This window comes from Simochromis diagramma, unplaced genomic scaffold (assembly GCF_900408965.1).
Source record: "Simochromis diagramma unplaced genomic scaffold, fSimDia1.1 OVJJ01000371.1, whole genome shotgun sequence".
In the NCBI taxonomy this organism is placed as follows: Eukaryota; Metazoa; Chordata; class Actinopteri; order Cichliformes; family Cichlidae; genus Simochromis; species Simochromis diagramma.
In genome coordinates, this window is record NW_024386920.1 from 364,310 (window position 1) to 380,009 (window position 15,700).

The 15,700-nt window shown below is 41.4% G+C and overlaps 2 protein-coding genes across 4 annotated transcripts; one reads left to right on the forward strand and one right to left on the reverse strand.

The window, feature by feature from the left end:
• The first annotated feature begins 270 nt into the window (after positions 1–270).
• On the forward strand, positions 271–9,292 carry tefa (TEF transcription factor, PAR bZIP family member a). Of its 3 annotated transcripts, none has more exons than XM_040036823.1 (5): positions 271–467; positions 5,187–5,576; positions 6,013–6,233; positions 6,965–7,176; positions 7,715–9,292. In XM_040036823.1, the coding sequence occupies exons 1-5, from the start codon at positions 392–394 to the stop codon at positions 7,734–7,736; spliced, it is 921 nt and encodes a 306-aa protein (XP_039892757.1). In that variant the 5' UTR covers positions 271–391; the 3' UTR covers positions 7,737–9,292. The 3 variants fall into 3 exon arrangements, with proteins under 3 accessions (XP_039892757.1, XP_039892755.1, XP_039892756.1); XM_040036821.1 differs by lacking the exon at positions 271–467 and adding an exon at positions 3,664–4,392; XM_040036822.1 differs by lacking the exon at positions 271–467 and adding an exon at positions 4,272–4,392 and having other exon boundaries at positions 6,965–9,292.
• Positions 9,293–10,851: 1,559 nt separating this feature from the next.
• On the reverse strand, positions 10,852–13,507 carry phf5a (PHD finger protein 5A). Its single transcript, XM_040036825.1, has 4 exons — positions 13,372–13,507; positions 13,080–13,103; positions 11,155–11,321; positions 10,852–11,047 (listed from the first exon to the last, which is right to left on the reverse strand). Exons 1-4 carry the CDS (start codon positions 13,421–13,423, stop codon positions 10,958–10,960), a joined length of 333 nt encoding a protein of 110 aa, XP_039892759.1. The 5' UTR covers positions 13,424–13,507; the 3' UTR covers positions 10,852–10,957.
• Positions 13,508–15,700: the final 2,193 nt, after the last annotated feature.

Consider the following 15,700-nt stretch of genomic DNA (forward strand, 5'->3'; position numbering starts at 1 on the left):
GAACTCAAATCGTACTAAAGTCTCTTCACTCGTGGGGAGCATGTAGGGGTTAAAACCAGTTGTACCCGACTTATAACGTAACGGGTCGCTATGGGTCACGTTTTTTTTTTTTAACTTTCGCTAACACAGGTGCGGCCCAGGATTGGCTGGCAGCGCTGTGATTAGCATAAGGTATGGCCAATGGGCGTTCTTTCCGTCGATTGCGTGGGAATGCTCGCTGCCGATTGGCTGCGCGGAGCTGGAGTGGGCGGGCCGCGTTAAGTAATTTCGGCCGAGTTCAGAGTGTGAGACCTGCCTAAGTTCTAATATTTCCCGACGCTTTTCAGGAGCGCTCACACCCGTTCAAGCACTGCCCGGCCCTCCAGGATTGTGCACTTTCACAGGAGAAAACATGACCACTGAAATCCCAGAGATTTTCAGGGCTCTTCTTGAGCATCCGTTCGCTCTTCCAAACTTTGACGACAATGGTAAGTGACAGCCAAACGTAGCTCTGGTTAAGTTAAAATTCCGAAAATTAAGAGACAGATTTACCACGTAGGTCGTTTATCTGAAGCGACAAACTGATTTTGAGGAAATTCGGGAACTTTTTCGCAAACTGTGTGTTTGTTGCGTAATCCTCGTCAGCTGAGCCGCATGAGACAGCAAGGAGCTTCTCCTTGGCTGGATTTAGAAGCTAAAAGTTGGAGGAATTTAACAGAAAACGTGGACTAAATTACTAAATAGACACTTATAATTTAAAAAACGATACTCTAACACATACAAAGCAGGTACTGATCCTTTCATTGCGGTGGTAAAGACCGCTCAGTGTGAAAGAGGAGATATGTTGATAAAGCTAAACACCCTAAAATAAGATCACCCGCTGTTTTTAATGATCATCGCGTTGCAGGCTAATAAAAAATGCTGTCATTCGTGGTTGTAACGGATTAGTAACAACGCCTCTTTTGGCTGAAAGCTCCAGTAAGCAGACTCAGATCGACCTGCAAATCAGATCAGTATCTAAGACCCACTGATCCTCTGTGACCTGTGGTGGTTTTGTTGCTGCACAATTGCACTTTGACAACGTCTCAGTCAGGAAAGCATGTTTGGTATGTGACTGCTGAAACATGCAGGTGTGTGAGACCACTGTGGCCCCTTTAAGTGAGCCTGCTTGGGAGATGATGCCTCATATAATTTAGGCTGACCGTTTTGGTTTTGTGTTTAACACAAACACAACAATCTCAGCGTGGGTGGCGTTTGAGGTCGACGCAATGACTCTGTTTTCATTCCGTTTAAGTGATCACAGAGATATATCTTCAAATTGAGACTAAATCTGCCACTTTAACAGGACTGCACAGTAGTCACTCAGGCTGAGTTTTTAAATGGGGCCATCACAGTACTAACATGACTCGTGAAGCAAAAGCAGTCCTTTTGTTGTTGTTGTTGCTTTGCTGCACAGTATGTTTGACTTGTTGTTGTAGGAGAGAAGTTAGATTAGGTTCAGGCTCCAAGTGCTTTAAAATGTAATTTTTGGGTGAACTGCCCCTTTATGCAGCATGATGAATCAGTAGTTAGTTGACAGTTGACTCTAACTTGTCCATAGGTAATGAATGTGGCGTGAATGGTTGTCAAGGAGTCTGCTTGTTGTCCTGTGACAACTGAGATAGTCTGCAGCCCCACCTCAAGCTCCCTGAACTGGATAAGTAGAAGAAAATGGTGTTCGGTCTTTGCAGACCATGAGAGAGCAAGTGGTAAATTTACAGCAGGCGAGAGTACTCTGCTGCTCTGTGTCCAATTAAGTAGTTTAATGCAGCTCAAGTCAGAGCACCTTTCATTAGAGAGATTCAGGAGCTCCATATTTTCCACCTTTAGTTTTGATCAGAGACTAAATCCTCCCCACCATCGAGGTCAGGGAATGAGCCACTCACCAGCTGTTCCTTGCTAGAGGGGCTGTGTTCCTTCTTTAAAATACCTTTGCCGGTGATTTACTGCTTTCATGTCAGGCGGCATGCTCGGTCAGCTCACGTTTTTTTCTTTTTCTTCTTTGTAAACTCACGTGTGACTTACCAGTAAAATTTTGATGTCTTTCATGCTTGAAAATTCTTCCGCCAAGTGTTGAAAGACCGAAAGAGAGCGTTTTGGTTTATGCACAGGCATTATTGATGCTGTGTGTAAATTAATTGAGCCTTGGTTTATTGCTATATTTTTGAAATCCTCAAACTTTTAGCTGGGCCTTTTATTCTTTTCAAACTTTCTGTCCTATATACACTGTTACAATGGTGTATTCTAATATTTAACATGACCAGAGGGGCAGAGCGAGGATGATGAAGGACTGCACTAAGGGTCAGTATAAAACAGATCATTATATGGACGTAGAAATTTTATGATGACATATATAATAACGTTCAGGCATGCACTGCCTGTCGTACATACTGATCATAAATAGAACCCGTGTGTACCATGAGACAGACGCAAATGACCAGGATGGATCAGATCTCACATTCGTCTTGGTGTGTGTTGCTCCAAAGCCAAAGATTTTGATGCGAGGACTGCAAAGATGCTTTTATTCTCTCCCACTCTTAGCTGGGGTATGTTTTAGATTAGGAAGTTGTAGGAGTTGTCTACATGAGGACATGACATGAAGGTCAAATAAACTAGTTTCTTATAGGGTCTTGTCCAGCACGTCCAATGCAAACTCTCTACACACACTTATTATTTTGGACCGTAGTCTAAAATCACATGGAGCTGTACAGACCACAAACAGATACTTTCCTAATTTGTTTCCCTAATTTTGCACAGACAAGATTTTAGTTCTACTTGTTAATGCAGCTAATAGTTTATCATTGTGGTTAAGTGGCATATATAATAAGTGGGACAAAGTTCAGTGTGACCACCTATAGCAGATGACCTTGGGGGATTGTATTTGTTTTTATCGCTGTGACACAAACACGGAGAAAAACTCCCTCCCCCACTAAAGACAATAAAACTGTGCCTTGTGTGAGGAAAGCATGCATGTAGCTGCCTTTCATAGGTTGCCTTACTGAATGCTTCATGTTAGTGCACACTTTGGAGGGCAATAACATGTGTCTATTTAAATGCCTTTTTGCATAAGAAAACAGGATGTAGATTTTAAAAAATCCTCTTTCTTTCTCCGCAGGATATGATTTGCTTCAATCTCCACATCATTCAGATTATTGTTTATTTATTTATTTTTTACCACCACTTTTTTCACCAGGAGTAAAAAAAATGTTTACTGTATGCTTAAAGGCGATGTGGGACGATTATCAGCGACCACGATCGTGATTAAGCTTTCTGCGGTACAGCACAGACATGCACATCTTTGCCCCTGGGTCTTCTGCTTAGCTGCAGCAGCAAAGCCCACACCAACTAAACCTCAAGGTGCTGCTCCTCAGCCCAATAACACTTTGGCACTGTAGCGCCGCCCTTCTTGCTCACGCCTGCGTGTGAGCCACAGAGACACATCGCGGCGTCATTGGACAAAACCGGGCGATATGTAAGAGCGGCACCTGCACGTGTGTTTGCATGTGAGCTGGGCAGGCTTTGCTAGTCAGTACATGATCCGAGCTGTTTGTCCCACTTTTTGTGCAGTTTTTTCTTCTTTTTGGTTTTTCTGTCAGAGTATATCAATTAATATAATCTTCAAGTATTTCTGATTAATATCTGATTTGGGTTAGATGGTTATAGTTATTGCCTGTTCGTAAATTTAGAAAAGGTGCTATAAACCCTCGCTGTCTGTGTTTATGTGATCGTATAACATTAAAAGAACTGGAAAGAAAGCTAAATAACCGAATAAGGGTGGGAAAAAACTCGGTTAAAATACGTGTTGCAATAGTTTTTTTATATCTTATTTAGGTGAACATGTATATAACTCGGTCAACCAATGAGAGCGCAGATAGTTTTCAGGAACACGCCCCCTCGCGCTGTAATATTAATATTCATGAGGTCAGACTCAGCCGGCCAATCAACACAAAGCCAACAGGAGGTTTTTTCACAAGGAGGCGCGGTTTGTTCTAAAAAACAAAAAACCAAACCTTTCGACTGTCACGGTTACCGAGGAAGTGGGTTAGAGAAGCTCTAGTGGATGCTATCGCGGATAAAATTCGTTTGAGTGGATTCAGTGGATTTTGAAGCAGTCTGTGACGGCGGTTCAGCGGGCTGAGGAGCTGGCGTTATCAAGCTAACGAGCTAACCCGCCGTGTTTGCATCTTTTTTTTTTGCACTTGCTCCGCGGTGAACTTTGAATAATAAAGAGACAATAAAAAAGAATTATAAAAATGTCTGGAGAGCCACTTCTCGTCACGGTGGAGACTGCCGCTGGGGCCCCGAGTTCATTCCCGCTGGTTTTGAAGAAAATAATGGAAATGCCTCCGCCGAATATACTGGACGGAGACGACGGTAAGCGCAGAGCTGACGAAGAGGAAGAGGCGGATGTCGGCTCTAAAACGAGTTCACCCGAATAAAGAGGCTGGCGAATAATAAAAATAATAATTAAAATAGTCTTCTTATCATAACAGTGTAGCAGCCTGTATACAGTTGGCGCTGCGTGTGCTAACACCTCTGAGGGCATATTAATTTTGCAGCGCTAGCTGCAGTCGCTATGTACCCTAGAAAGGCCTCCTCTTTTCTCCTGGGTCCGATTCTGCTCAGCATCCAGACTTTTCTAGACACGCCCCTGAGTTTAAATGCAATTATTTTGCTGTTGTTGACAGGAGGCACTCTTTCTCCGGTTAAAACAAAGTAATATTTTGATGATAAAACCTGGTTTTAAGTGAATAAGAACTTAAATAAGCGTGATAACATTCTCGGCCTGGTTGTTTTTCCCCCTCACTGTGTGTTCACTGTGGATATGAGTCCTTCAGTTTAAAAACCGCATAACTGAATCATAGTCATCTTAAATGGTGTCCACTGTTGCTGCTGTTGTACTATATACTGGATGTAGTGGTGTCAAGGTCCTTAAAATAGTTTTCTACAGAACGGTGACAGATGATAGTGGGAGGGGGAGGAGATTTTACTGTAACACACTGGATAGTTTGGGGTAGAAACAGAGAGAAGAAAAAATCTTCTTTCTCAGCACTGAATACATTATAAAGCCATGTTTTCTATGTCAAAGCAAAATATATATAATATAATATTTGTGAAAACTCCATATGTGTGTCTGTGTATATTCATGTGTATCTTTCCTGTTTCAGACACCGACAAGGAAAAGCTGTGTCTTGGAGACACCGGTGACCTGGGTGGAGGAGGGAGTGACATGGGTCCTTCGGCCGCTCTGACCCCAGCTATCTGGGAGAAAACCATCCCCTATGATGGTGAGAGCTTCCACCTGGAGTACATGGACCTGGAGGAGTTCCTCATGGAGAATGGCATTCCCACGTCACCAGAGGAGAACTTAAAGGGCACGCCAGAAGGAGGCGCCATGAAGACGGAGAACCAAAAGGCTACGTCCTCTGCACAGACAAAGATCACCAAGCTAGTGTCTCCATTGACTCTGCTGCCCATTCAGGAGCTGGACAAGAGTCAGGAGGAAGTGGTGATCATCACAAAGAGTGATTCTGACATCACCTGTGATGTTGTTACAGGTGAGGCTCCTCTTGGCCCTGTATGATGTCAGAGAGAGCAGAGTGTTTATGGGGGCCAGAAGGAAGTTGCTTACAGAAGATAAGGCTTAGTTTGAACTGTGATTCATGCAAAGCTACTCTGACAAAATCTAAGGATAAAAATACAGAGTTTGTAGATAAGTATAATTGTATAAGAAGTATAAAATCCCTGCTGGAATTGTCCTAAATAGAGGTAATAATGCATGCTTATATTACATATTTGGTTGTGTCACTATGTTAGCGAAACAGGATATGGTGTGATCTAACAATGTCACCTAATCCTGAAACAAGCTGTGGGTGGTAACTATTCTGGCGGGACAGCAGAAATAGAAGCTGGTGCAGCCGCATACTGGAGATGGCAGACTTTACAGTTGGTGTCTCATATTTCTGTTTTTGTTTCTTATCTGTGTGCTCACAGAGGTGACCACTGACGAGGACAGGGTGACTCCTGAGCCCATCATCCCTGAAGAAATTGAGGTTGAGGTCAACTACGAGCCAGATCCTACAGATTTGGTCCTGTCGAGCGTGCCCGGGGGCGAACTGTTTGACCCGCGCAAACACAAGTTCTCTGAAGATGATCTCAAGCCACAGCCTATGATTAAGAAGGCCAAGAAGGTGTTTGTACCCGACGAACAGAAGGTATGCTGGCAACTGGATGAGGAAGACCACAAAAAAAATGCGCTTTCAGTCTAGCAGGCTGCTTCATTGTGTTTATGTGCCTCGTGGCAAATCGGTAAAACAGGAAGACAGTTGGAGCTCAAACATGTAGGGTTGTATAATCACACTAGAAACATTGCTGATGCCAATAGACTGGCAATTATATGTCAACTTTCTAATCATTCACTCATCGCTTTATTCAATGCTGTGTCTAATATACACGCTCTAAACTTGCATGTATCGGGGTAATTTGGGATTACTGTTAATAACTGATAAAAATGAAAGTGGGAGGCATGTGAGCTTGTTTTTAAAAATGTCATTTATTTTTGAAGGCGGGAACGCTAGAAAACATTTACAGTCACTGCCTGAAATAAACAGGAAATGTTTTTTTTTTAAAAAACAAACAAACAAACTTTCTATTTATTTTTGTGCGGTTTGGAATTTCATCAGTGTTGGAGGTTTGAAAAAGGATCTGCTGTTGAGTTCTGCGACTCACCATGACTCAGCGATGTTATAATCTTGAAATCAGTTTTTTTCCCTGCTTCCTGCTCCTCGAGAAGAACGCTGGTTTTGTTTACAGGGACAAAGGAGCTTGGCTGTCAGCCATATTTGCAGGATTAGGCAAACATGGGTGAGATTCAGGCTAAAGTGCGTTGATTAGAATAAAGAACACACAGTAAGCAAGCTGTTTCTTTTCTGTTTTGCTCCCCCAGGATGAGAAATACTGGCAGAGGAGGAAGAAGAACAACGTGGCGGCTAAACGTTCCCGCGACGCCCGCAGGCTGAAGGAGAACCAGATCACTGTCCGAGCTGCGTTCCTGGAGCGTGAGAACACGGCGCTGCGGACGGAGGTGGCCGAGCTGCGGAAGGAATGCGGCCGCTACAAGAACGTTGTGGGGCGATATGAAAACAAATACGGACCACTGTAAGGGACGAGGAAAACACACATGCGAAATACACAAAAGGACATGCAAACCGAACAGTGTCAATATTTAGAAAGATAGATATTTTTAAGACCTGATCTTTTGCCATGTGACCGGATACAAACCTACCGTACCGCTGAAGAGAGGGATGGCCTTAGCTGGAAGAGAGGGGGAGGAAGAGGGGAGAATGAGACCCCTGTATAGCCTACACTGTGATGAAAGTCCGTCAGGGGGGTTGATTTGAATAATTGTGAGTGTATTTGGTGAACAAACCTGCTTACATTTGAGTCACAATAACGTGAGAATGAGTAAAACAGCAGAGGCTTTCCTTCCATGTGGTACCTAAGAAGGTAAAGGGAGAGGAGCCTAAAGCCTCACTCAGCCTTCATGTTGGATATTCTACTTTACAATAACTTCTTGGTAGTCCCACACACCAGCCTTCAGAGCTGCCAGTTGCTGATGGAAACATTGCTTAATACTGGCCTCTCTTCTCCCCCCTTCCTTCCATTGTCATTCATCCTTGTTCTCTTCTCTTTTAAGAGCGGTGCCAGATGACGAATAGACAACAGTTGATTTATTCATTTATTTTTCCTAATGAATAAATAAATCCTTTGGTTGTTACATGGAAGAAGAGGATGAAGAACAGACGAGCATGTGTGAGGGCCGATGCTGCCAGCGAGATGTTATAGCATGTTAAGATATCAATTTTTTTAAATCATTATTATTATTATATTTAGCATCTGTGCAAGTGAGAGGGGTGTGTGAGGATATTCAAGTGCTTCTTTGGTGCACCTCGCTTCTGAGGTGTCATTTTTTTATCATGTTTTGTACGACTGATGCTGAGATGAGATTGTTTGTGATGTTCGGGCTTTGATTTCTACATACAGTAGGTTTGGTTTTGTTTTTTAGGTGGCACATGTAATGGTTTAGGCTACATGGCTTCCTTATTGGGGTTTGCAGGTTGCTTCCAGCAGTTTTCATAGCAGTTTCATATCATAATATAAGAGACTGTGCAAAGAGTTGGGCTTTTCTTTACCCACAAAGACTTCTTTTTTTGACTGTGACATTTCCAATAACCTAAAAGCTTCTTCAGGGGATTTCTGTGACTTGGCAGGAAAAAACAAACAAAAAAAAGCAGCCATGTTCACTTTTCTTCATGTATGAGCTTTCTACTAGCGGCGGCTCAGAGCTGTACATAAACGCTTAGTCCGCCCTGTTTCTGTGCTTGTCGCCCTCGTGCTGTGTCCCTCACAGAGTTGTCGCCTCTCTGCGGGTTGTCGATGTGGACTCGTCCATTTTCTGTCAGCAACACTTCAGAAGTGTCTGTGTAGAGTCTACTGATGCATGCACTGTAAATAACTCAGGCTAATGTAATACATTAAAATGTATTTAGCATCATAGACCATACATACAGTGCTATTTGAGTTTTTGAAGAATCTTTATTTACCATTTACACCTGCTTCCGTATTACAGGTTTTCTGTCGAAACGCACAGAGTGTCTCTTCAGTCTCGGTAACACAGACTGTTGTGGGACGCCTCTTTAAACCCTTTGAGTGTTTTCTACGTCTAAAGCCATTTCAATGCAGCGAGCAGTCTGCCAGTGTACAGTTAACTTTGCATCCAAACTACAGCTGTGACTTACCCGCCGGTTACTTTGCTGTCCACTTTTGACAAAAAAGGGAAAGCGGTTTTTTTCTCTTTCGCTGCAGGGCTTCCACATCTATAACTGTTCTCACTTTGTAACCTAAATGAAAGTGAACATTGTGTTCTTTACATTTTTTTTTTTTTTTTTTTTTTAAAACAGCTTCCTCTTAATGAGTGGGCGTGTGCATTTTTGTGAAGTACAACTACAAGTAGGATTTTTGTGTAAATATTCCAGACCTCTTTAACAGAAAATTGTTTCACTCCAAGCTTTTTTTTTTTTTTTTTTTTTTTTTTGTTGCAATGGTTGTTGCAGCTTCTCAGGAACAGGTCATTTAGCTAACTTTGTTGTGTGGGTTTTTTTTTTTTTTTTTTTTTAAACCTTTCTGGTTACATCTTTGTAAAGAAACATCTTTGAGTATGGCAAGCTTTTGTCTTGTATTTACATTATGTAAGATTAAAGCCTTGTTGACCGAACTCTGACTCTCTTGTTTCTTTTTATGCCATCTTATTGTCATGACTGCAGGATCTGAGGAAAACCTGGAAGGACAACTTTCAACTTTGGTACAAACGTTTACTTGAACCCGAGAATGAACTGCTTGGTGTTCGAAAATCATCTGGACCTCATAAACCACAACTCTGTATAAATTATAAGGGTTCACACAATTTTCTTAAGATCAAATAATTAAAATCAAGTTTTCTTGATGTTATTTAAGGCCATACCTCAGGAACAGGGGGCACATTAGTTCACTGGACTTTTTTGGTCATCAATGGATTTGAGTGAATGAAAATGACTATTCTGATTCTTGACAGATTTAAAGCTATTGTTGAAATCGTGACGCACTGAGCCTCTAACTAATCTGCTTATCTCAGAGTAGTTTGAGGAGGTGGATGTTCTAAAACAAGGGGTCAAGAACTCCAGGCCTCAAGGGTTGGTGTCCTGCAGGTTTTAGATATTACCCTGGGTTAACACATTTAAATCCAATGATTAGTTCATTACCAGGCCTCTGGAGAACTTCAGGACATGCTGAGGAGGTAGTTTAGCCATTAAAATCAGCCGTGTTGGATCAAGGACACATCTAAAACCTGCGGGACACCGGCCCTCGAGGCCTGGATTTCCCACCCCGTCCTAAAGCAACCCAGGTGGTGCTGCTGAGAGAAACTACAGGAAATGTCAGTAAACATGTTCAGTATCTCACATATTACTGCAGTATGTCAGATTGATTCCTTTGTCTTTTTTCCTTCCATGGATACATCCATACATCCTTCCACAGCTGAAACTGGAGGTTTTCTGTTAAAAGGGAGTTTTTTCTTCCCACTGTTGCTAAGTGCTAGCTCATATGGGGTCATCTGATGGCTGGGGCTATTGTACAGAGTTTACCTTACACTATAGGGCAACTGTTGTTGTGATTTGGCGCTGTATGAATAAAATTTAATTCTACCGAAGAGCTGATCACCATTGTTAAAAAATAGATATGTTCTTATTTGGTTTTTAACAGGCTTGACATCTTGTATTAGTTTCAGCAACTCTTTAAATTTTGTGGCGTTTCCTATAAAGAGTGTTTTTTTTTTTTAACCAGATGTGTTTAGTGGAGTTTCATGTATGCACACATAATCAGAGTATAAGAAACAGGAAATCATCGCAATCATTGCTTTCGTGTAAGGTAACTAATACTCCTCAGCTGTACATGGACCCAAACCACAATATAAGAGAGACTGAAGCCCCTCACTGAAAGGGGTCAAGGGTCAAAGGTGGTTTCTTTTATTCGCCACCCATCTGTACCTTTTTAAATGATTACTAAAAACAGATTTACGTTTAAAAAACAAAACAAAAAAGAAAAACGATATTTTTTTACAATGAAAATGTTATTTCATTTTGGCTCTTGCCCCCTATGTTCAGCGGTCCACAGAAAGTGGGAGTATTTATACCATTAATGGTAACAGCTCAGGTCTTTCCAGCTCTTTAATTGCCCATTTTTGTGACGTGTTCACTGATTATTTAAAAACCTTGAACGCTAACAAAGCAGTCATAGAAAAAAAGTACAAAATTGAGTTTTATTGACAAATCAAACAAAAGTTTTTTTGTGAGTTTTAAAGAAAATCTGAAAGACTAAACGTTGCACTGGGTCGTCGTGGTCGCGTTCACCTCTTCTTGAAGCCGTACTTCTTTCGTTCATAGAACAGATCTGTTTTGGAGCTGCCCAGGTTTACAATCTTAGGACATCCATCTCGCTGGAGAGAGAAGAGAAAGACATTTTTTATCTTAAAGAACAAGTCTCTTGGATATTTTGCTGCTTCAGTATCCAGTGTCAAAGTGAAGAGAGGAGCGGGAAACTCACATCTTTCTCCTGGATGGTGCATTCTTTGCAGTAGTAGGCGTCGGACACACCAGGCCCCCCACATATGACGCAGCGCCCCTGATAGGAGCCGTAGTTACACTCATCGCAAATACGCACCAGTGTGCAGGGTCTGACGTAGGAATCACAGATGACACACTTTCCATCACCTGGACAGAGAAGAGAGGAAGAAGAAAGGTTTAAACTTACACTGGAGGAATTTGAGTTTAGACTTGTTTGTGCATTTTGGGGTTTTTTGGACTAAATAGCTGAGACAATAAGAATTTACAGATATAGTGACTATGTTGACTGTAGAGTTTACAAATAAAACAACAGCAATAAAATCAATGATTAAAACTAGAGATTAACATCTATACTCTGACTTATTTTCAAAAGCACCCTTCCTTGCTTACTGGCAAGGAAGGGTGCAAAAAGGTCATGTCTGCCGATACACCCCCCGGGTGGTCATAGAGAGTGGTGGGGTTGAGAATAGTTCCCTCCCTGCTCTTCTTTCTTCGTCCTCTAATCAGCGAACCAAGGTCAATCATTTTATAGTTTTGAACTGCGTTAAAATCTTTAGTCAGATCAAAAAAGGTTGTGCTCTACCAGACACTTCGATCCATACACCAATATATTGTAATCATGCATTTGCACCCTCATGTTTAGACGCCTCTTTTGAGGTCTGGGCACAGAAAGGTATTATTACTCTCAAAGACTTATATATTGACAGGCAATTTGCATCATTTACTCAGTTGCAGAACAAGTTCTCTTGCCCTGCGTCACATTTTTTTTCATTATTTACAGATAAGAAACTATGTTCGTCAGAGTATTCTTAATTTTCCATCTCTTCCGGAAGAGGGGTCACTTTTTACACTCCTTCTGAGTTCCCCGGATTCTAAAAAGTTGGTTTCTGGTTTTGTGAAAGCTTTTTCAGAGTATTTAAATTTTAAATCTGACTTTTTGAAGATGGCATGGGAGGAGGAGCTTGGTTTGCAAATTGGAGATGAGGTGTGGGAGAGGAGTCTGAGTAAGATCCATTCTTGCTCTATAAATGCAAGGCATCAGTTAATTCAATTCAAAGTAATTCTCAGACTTCATTACTCAAAAACTAAACTGCATAGGATTTTTCCTTCTATCAGTCCGATATGTGATCGTTGTAAACTTGGAGAAGGCTCTCACTCGTTTATTTTGGAATTGCCCCAAACTGCATAACTATTGGTTGGACATTTTTAAATGTTTTTCTGATATCTACAATTGCACATTAGATCCGGACTCAATAACGGCATTGTTTGGATCTTCCTCTTCCCTTTTACACCTCAGCTCTGCTGCACAAACTACAGTTTTGTTCGGAATAGTAATTGCTAAGAAAATTATCTTGACTCTCTGGAAGTCGGATATTGTACCTCAATTCAAAATGTGGCTAATAGAACTGACTGCTCTACTGCACACGGAGAGGATTAGGCACACATTAGCGGACAATCTTAGTAATTTCTTTGTTGTGTGGCAGCCATTTTTAGATCATGTATTAAAACAAAGCTCTCTTTGATCAATCGCAAATAATTCAGTCTACCACCATAGCGTTTTATTTCTGTTTATTGTCAGTGTTGAAGTAGTATTTTTGTTGTTGCAGTGTAATCTTTTGCATTATATGTGTGTTTTTGCCCTTGTTGTTGTGTTGTCTGTTTTGTCTTTTCTTTTATATCAAAAAAAATAATTAACATACATTAAAAAAAGTAAATATTACTGGTGTAATAAATAAAAAAAAACCCACACAGATTAAATACTGATTGTTATGAACGTGGTTATAAAAATAAAATTAGGTGATTAAACTTGAATTAAACAAAAATATGACATAAACAGACTTTAACACTAGTTTAAAATACATGCCGTTAGCTGTTCCAGATATTCCTCACAGATAAAACACTTACATTTCTCGCAGAGTCTCCCGATTGCTGCGGGATAGAAACGAAACAAAGTCAGTCAATGTGACAGGAATTCACACAAAAAACAAACCCCACTTTCTTCTAGTTACGATACCCTTCTAGCCACCAGAGCCCACAGACCTGCAGACACTTCCAGGCTAACACATTTTCAATGAAATCCACGCCATGTTAGCATGGATGCTAACGCTATGACCTACAAAACAACAACAAGGGACTTCCAGGCTGCAGCAAAATCCACTGTGCCGAATACTGAAACGTAAAATGAGTCCAAACTTACCAACACCAGCTTGTTTTCGACAGAAGATCAAATCTGGATGATGTTTAGCCATCTTCGATTTACGTAGGTAAAACGCTTCTCTTTCTTTTTCTTCTTCTTCTGCTGCTGCAGCTGGTTCTTCTTCTTCTTTGTCGTTTTTTGGCAGTTGGCAAACAACGATGTGGTGAATTACCGCCACCAACTGGCTTGGAGTGTGGGCCGGAATTCGCTCATATCAAATAATCGTAAAATAAATAAAATAAATAAATACTACAGGATATATATATCCTCATATCCTTTCACACAAATGAGTTTCTTTTAGAAACTGAAACAAAGCCATAAAACGTTCATATCTAGAATTCCTTTGCAATAAATCCTTTATATCTAGTTTAATCCCCACCAGATTTTGAATCAGTTGTGTTCTTTCTTCCTGATAATTTTGATTTTGGTTTAATTTATTCCACTGCGATTACATTTCCCTGTTTGACGTTGCCCTATAATGAACAGTGTACTGTTTAATCCAGTGTGGCCAAATCTGAATCAAGATATTATTGTCTCCTCTCTCCTGGTCCTCCCTGTGCTTCTCATGTTTCTTGTTTTCCTTTGAATGGAATAAAACCATCTCCCTGTCCTCTCCTCCTCCCACAGCTTTTTGCCCTATTTCCCACATTATCTCTTTTATCGTGCTCTTCCTTTCAGCTTTGCTAATACTGACAGTTAAACTTGATCTCCTTTAGCAGCCTAATATTAATTTGATCTATTTGGATTTCTATTGTTTTCCGGGTTGCTGTCCATCCAAAACTCTTTGACTCCTTCACCTCCTTCTGCCAACAAGGTTTAATTGTTTCCATTGTGGGGTGATCTTTTCATGGGAAAATATGTTAAATGGTAAATGGCCTGTATTTGTATAGTGCTTTACTTGGTCCCTAAGAACCCCAAAGCACTTTACACTACATTCAGTCATCCACCCATTCACACACACACATCCACACACTGGTGATGGCAAGCTACATTGTAGCAACAGGTGCCCTGGGGCGCACTGACAGAGACGAGGCTGCCAGACACTGGCGTCACCGGACCCTCTGACCACCACCAGTAGGCAACAGGTGAAGTAGGACACAACAACCGAGACTGTCCAAGCCAGGGCTCAAACCAGCAACCTTCCGATTACAAGACGAACTGCCAAGTCTTGAGCCACGATCGAAAAAATTTAAGATATGACACATTGATGCCATGTAAAGTAGTCAGTGTACAGCTCTAATAACAGTGTAAATTTGCTGTCGCCTCAAAATAACTCAACATACAACATACTCAACATCTAGACCGCTGGCAACAAAAGTGAGTACTAGGTGAAAATGTCCAAACTGTCCCCAAAATATCAATATTTCGTGTGGCAACCATTATTTTCCAACACTGCCTTAAAGCGTTATGGCTTGCTAATCACCTCCATGTGCTCCAGAGCAGCGCATCTTGAGATGCTTGACGATTTCTCTCCAGATTCCTTCATCAACTCCTTACGTGCATTCATAGCCATCAGAGGTACAGTTCTCCAGATAAGATGCAATCAAGGCACAAACTATGTCAGCAGGAGCAATGATTTACTGAAGAATTTAAAGAAAGACATCAAGCAGAACTTTGAAAACTGGACGGCGAGTTTCTCATCAACACCCCAGCACCTAGTCATATGAGTTGTGTCTGGGAAAGACAAATTATAATTCACAAAGTGTACTCACATCAGCCCTTGAACAATGAGCCAAACAACTTGACTGCTCCTCTCCAAGGACATTCCTGTATGAAGTCATGGCAGTGATTAATAGCATTATTATTTTCCTCCTCCCTCTTACCTGCTATTAACAAGTTCCTGTCTCTTAGGATTCTTGCTTGTTGGACATCCCCTTGGACATCTTCTTTTTCAGTTCCCTCGATACTGCACTTGGACTTAACTGCATGTTCTCATCCTCCTTCCTAAACTTCAGTATTATTTTGAATTCCTCTCTTACTATCTTCTTCCGAACTACAGCACTCCCTTCATCTGAACTTCTGCTATCGCCCATTTCTAATTTGGCATTCCAACCAAATTTTCATCCTCTCCCCACTTACTACCTCGTCCTCGTCCTTTCCTACCTCCGTTCAGTCCTCTATACCCATATCATCCTCATCCTCTACCTGAGTCAACATTTCAGTCCAGTCACGACCCAGCTTATGCCATCCGCCGTCCACCTTCTTGCCCAGCTGCTGAGATCGGGAGCACCACCCGAGTCCATAACATAGAAAATTGGGGGCAATTTGACCAGTTCAATTCAGTTATTCAAATAATCTCCAGCTGCAACAGTGAAGTGGTTTACATGTG

Bases quoted from the DNA above. Each gene is read 5' to 3' on its own strand.
- tefa (XM_040036821.1), top strand. From the start codon at position 4,272: ATGTCTGGAGAGCCACTTCTCGTCACGGTGGAGACTGCCGCTGGGGCC. The intron at 4,393-5,186 runs GTAAGCGCAGAG...TTCCTGTTTCAG, and splicing joins TATACTGGACGGAGACGACG to ACACCGACAAGGAAAAGCTG. The intron at 6,234-6,964 runs GTATGCTGGCAA...TTGCTCCCCCAG, and splicing joins TTGTACCCGACGAACAGAAG to GATGAGAAATACTGGCAGAG.
- phf5a (XM_040036825.1), bottom strand. From the start codon at position 13,423: ATGGCTAAACATCATCCAGATTTGATCTTCTGTCGAAAACAAGCTGGT. The intron at 11,322-13,079 runs GTAAGTGTTTTA...TTCTCTGTCCAG, and splicing joins CGGGAGACTCTGCGAGAAAT to GTGATGGAAAGTGTGTCATC. The intron at 11,048-11,154 runs GTGAGTTTCCCG...TTCTCTCTCCAG, and splicing joins GCACCATCCAGGAGAAAGAT to CGAGATGGATGTCCTAAGAT.